At 42.6% G+C, this 4,581-nt stretch overlaps 1 protein-coding gene across 1 annotated transcript in view; it reads right to left on the bottom strand.

Moving 5' to 3' along the window:
* Window positions 1–2,124: 2,124 nt before the first annotated feature.
* The window catches only part of LOC107207221 (maestro heat-like repeat-containing protein family member 7), a 6,840-nt gene continuing 4,383 nt past the window's right edge, over window positions 2,125–4,581 (bottom strand). Inside the window, exon 8 of the mRNA XM_033516080.1 lies at window positions 2,125–2,143. Within this exon, the coding sequence (XP_033371971.1) occupies window positions 2,125–2,143 (19 nt within the window). The remainder of the gene's footprint in view (window positions 2,144–4,581) is intronic.

Below are 4,581 nucleotides of genomic sequence, written 5' to 3'. Positions count from 1 at the left end.
TTCCAGGACTCCTGTGAAATTCCTTCTAAATGGCTTTTCTTGGGACTCCATTTTTGCAAATGCCTGAAAGGGTCATGTTCTAGTGAAGAATACTTCATTAAAAGCTCTTCAGATACCAAGACCTGAAAACTGATTAGGTGCAAGTTACAGTAAGAATTTTCTAAGAGGGGAAAGAATTTCTCTCTCAACTTGACCAGAGCCCCACAACTTTCCCAGCAGTGTTTCATAAGGAGGACATCCCACTCACCCTGGAATGTTATTTTTCCTAATAAAAGTTAAGAAGTGAAGTTGCTTATTAAAAATAATAATAATAAAAAAAATCTATAAAAAATTGCAACAATTTATGCCCTTCTATGGAGAAAAAAAAACCCCTCATCTGTCACTTCTCATGACAAAAAAATGCCAATATTGAAACTTAACATTTCAGAGTCAATATTCCTGCTCATCTTTGGAGGAGATGAAGAAAAAACATCTATGTTATTTGCTACAGGGCCTTGTTTGGAGATGCAAGCCATTTCTCCTAATTTCCTCCACATTGTTAAAATCATGGGTCTTGACCCAAATCAACTTGCTGTGAAGTCAGAAGTGACTGACTAGAGTGGGAGCTGTATGGAACTCTGAAGAAATAAACTGAGTGGGAAATGGCTTTTAAAGAGAGATCTCTTGCCCCCAAGGCGAGAAAACCCTAAGGAACTACAGAAACACATTGTTCTTGTTCAGCTTTTTGCTAAGGCCAAAAGATTTAAAACAAACACAGTTCTAAAACACAAAGGCAAAGACTTACATTCCTCCCCCAGACAGTCACAATACCCTACTGACTTTCTGCTATCACTGCAGAGTATTTCCAGCTTCAGCTAATATCACAGAAGAAATGAAAACTTGCATTTTGCAGGTTGTCTGGAAATTAAATCCCTGATGCTCCATCTGAATCAGTTATTCACAAGAAAAAACTGCTAAGATCTCTCAAACATCCTCTTGGCTCTTGCAGTCTATTGAAGTATCTTCAGAAAAATGGAAAGACTTTTAAGTTCATGAGAATAAAAAAGGGAGGGCTTCCACCAACACAGGGACTATAAATTTTCCAAGTAAATATTAAGGGTTCTCTGAAAACAGAAGTGAAAGCCATGCAAATTTGACAGCAGAAATATTTCCCATGTCTCAGGAGAAACAAATGTTCAACACACTAACTCTGGACAAGACAAGCTGTGAAGCTGCTCTCCAAAGAAGTCCAGAAATGGTGAATAGTCATTCTGCTAACATGAATCTCACAAAGCATAATAAAAATTCTCACAGGACTCTGCCTTCCTATCTGCACAGGAACAGGAAGAATCTGAGCAAATGACATTTCCCTCTGCTAGGGAACCAAGCCTAGGTTTTGTTTCTAAAAATTAACTGCATTCCCACAGCCACACTATAATCTCCTGATTTGCTCTTCAGTCTTTTTCTACTTTACAGCATGTTTTCATTTCTCATTTGAACCCAGATCTCCCTCTGCTTCCTCAAGCTGAGCATGGCTTTCTTTTAAATCAACATCTCTTCTTGTGGTGGGATTGCCTAGGCTGAAGGACAGATGAGGACCCAAAGATCTGCCTGCCCTTAAGATCTTGCACAGGAAAAAAAAGAGAGGAAGTCAGGTCCCTGTTGCAAACTCATCTCCAGACAAATACCTGAGTACCTGTTCTTCACTGAGCTAAACATAAGTGCTCCAAAAAAGGGCTGTTTGAGGGAACAGACAGGATTTTGAACAGGACAGATTAGATTCTCTCCTTTCCTAGGAGCACACAGACCCTCTTGTTTTGCCTTTTCAGGTTTACAAGTTGCATCATGACTTTCCTCCTTCACCAACATCCAGCTGGAATCTATTAACTCTTTACCACCATTAAATTTCTTCTTCTGATTCTAATCTTGCTATCTTGGCTTTTTTACATGATCACTCAGCATGTTCACAGGAAAGGAGAAGTCCAAGAAAGACGAGTGATACTCCCTGGCAGCTTGTCTACAGAGATATTTAGCAAGAGACTGCTAACAAGCATCTCAGTCCACACAAAAATCACTGCTTGTGGGACAAAGAGCCACCACAAAACCTTCTCCTGCTTGTATATTAAACAGACCAAAAGCAGAGTCTTAACTATAAAACTGCTGACTGCAACAATCAAAAAACTGTTCATCATTACCAGGAAGGGAAAATTGCGTAGGGAATGTACATTCCCACTTCCACAAGCACATGCATAAACATCTGCTGAAACTATACTTGGAAACATCCAATATGAGTGAGTACTTGAGGAAATCAGAGTGGATCTTATGAACAGTAATTTTAGAGATTCAAGGGTGTGTTCCATTATCACCCAAAGATACTTTTCTTGATCCTGGAACAACACTCAGTTATATTAAACCTCTAGCTTGATTTCACTGATTAGATTTGGTTGTTCCTTTGGCATTTGGCAAAGCCAAACAAGCATTCACTGAGCTCTTCAGATAAATACTCAAATCCCATAGTCTGGAGTTTTGTTTTAAAAGTCAACATACTCATTAATCACTAAACTACACCAAACTTAGCAAGGCTGCAGATCTCACATCTTCAAGTTACCAGAAGCCTTCCAAGAGAAATAGAGCTGTTCCCCAAGCTTCCTTTCCTTTATTCTGTTGCTTGCCAGGAAGAACATCCAGCAGCAATCTCTGTGATGCTCAGATCGCTGTCCCATCATGAGGATCTACAGGTCATCAACTTCAGAGAAACTAAACTTAGTCTACTTCTCCCCCCAGCCTTCACCACTTGTTATGAAAAGGAAAGAGGTGGTAATAAATAAACTTCACAAGAGCAATTATTTTACCTTTCCTCACATTTTGCAGTCACAGGCATCACCTCTCCAGTAAGACAATTTGAAGGATACCATTTAGTGAAACACAACAAGGTTTCCTTGTCAGTCAAGAAAAACTTCAGCTTCTTTAGTCTTTTGCAAAAAGTTCTGAAGATCATTCATCTTTAGATTCACAAATTGAGACTCAAGTTTGAATTTATATATTGAGCATATATTGTCAGGACAAGGGAGAATGGCTTTTAAGTAAAAGAGTACACTAATGCTGGGTATTAGGAAGAAATTCTACCCTGTGAGGATGATAGGGCCACAACACACGTTGACTAGAAAACTTGTGCCTGCCTTGTTCCTGGAAGTGTTCAAGACCAGGATGGAACCAACATTATGTAGTGGAAGGTAATCCAGCTAATGGCAGGTAGTGGAAGCAGATTGTACTTAACATCCCATCAAACACAAACTATTTCTTGATTCTATGATGATTCAATCTCCACAGGTCCAGGTAGATGTCAAACCTGTTCTTCACAGCCTTCTCCCTTCCCTGCCCCTCTGCCAAGTGCAATTGACCTCAGGGACTCAAAGGACCAGAGAGAGCCAAAGGGGGATGTTGCTAGAGGACACAGAAGCATGGATTCGATCACAACAGCAGAGGGTTCACCCCAAGGAGGCAGAAAGCCTTTATTTCAGGGTTTTCAGCTCCTTTTATAAGGTGTTCCGGTTCAGGTTAACCTGATTGGTAAAAGGAACAACACCTCTCTTGTTCTATTGATGGAACAAGAGAAAACCACATCTAGAACATCTGTACAACACTGTTTTGAAAACCAAAACCTATTTACAAAAAACAGTCCTTGAGAAAGAAAAGTTTCCCAAAAGACTTTCCCTTGGGAAACAGATCAGCCACTGACAGGCTGAAAACTCTCAGGCTCAGAAAATCATGTCCACAAGGAGAGACTTGCACCTACCTCACTGTGAGCTCCTTGGGAAGCACTTTCCTTGAGAAGCCAATCCCTCTCCTCCAAAAGCATTTCCCCAAATATGTAGTTTTTCTGGGGAACACCAATATACTCTTAAGAAACCCTGGTAAGGCTGAATTACTTCTGGTCCTTTCAGAACAGGCACTCCAGTTCTAGCTTGTATCCCCCCAAGTGTGCTTCCAGGTGGAGGTTCAGATGTGCAGCCCCAGACTCTCTACCAACACAAGTTCCCTGCTGCCTCTTCACCTGCCTCAACTCCTGCCTGTGGTCACGGCAGCAAAACCAGGCTGTTCCTGGCTGGAGACCAGAGTCCTGATCCTGCAGGACGCTCTTGCCAGCACCTTCCAGGACTTTCCACTGTGCACACAGTACTTTTCATGCCTGCTCTCAACTGGCTTTGGAAGACAGAGCCCAACTTGGCTGGCTCTGCCATCAGCACACCCCAAACACAGGCGGAGGAAGAAGAAGCAGGGACAGTTTTTAGTCATGCCCAAGAGAGACTGGAAAGGTGCCCTTCCTCTGGTCTCACTTGGCTGGCTTTCTGGCTGGCTCTGAGGCAGGGGCTGCAGTTCCTCAGTTGTGGGGCCCAGAACCAAAGCCGGGATCCCGGCACTGCCCAACAGCGCTCCGGCCAGTGGCACAGTGACACATGTGGGTCTCAGCCACTGTGCTGCTGCTTCATTTGCTCTTAGGCACACCCAAAGCCCCCTGTTAAGCCCAGACGGTCTCTGGTTCTGCCCCCTTCCTGATCCTGTCCAGGGATGGAGCATTGCTGTGCTTTCAGGAAGCTGTTC

Source organism: Parus major, chromosome 7, assembly GCF_001522545.3.
Source record: "Parus major isolate Abel chromosome 7, Parus_major1.1, whole genome shotgun sequence".
Lineage (NCBI taxonomy): Eukaryota > Metazoa > Chordata > Aves > Passeriformes > Paridae > Parus > Parus major.
This window is presented reverse-complemented; position numbering and strand designations above follow the sequence as displayed.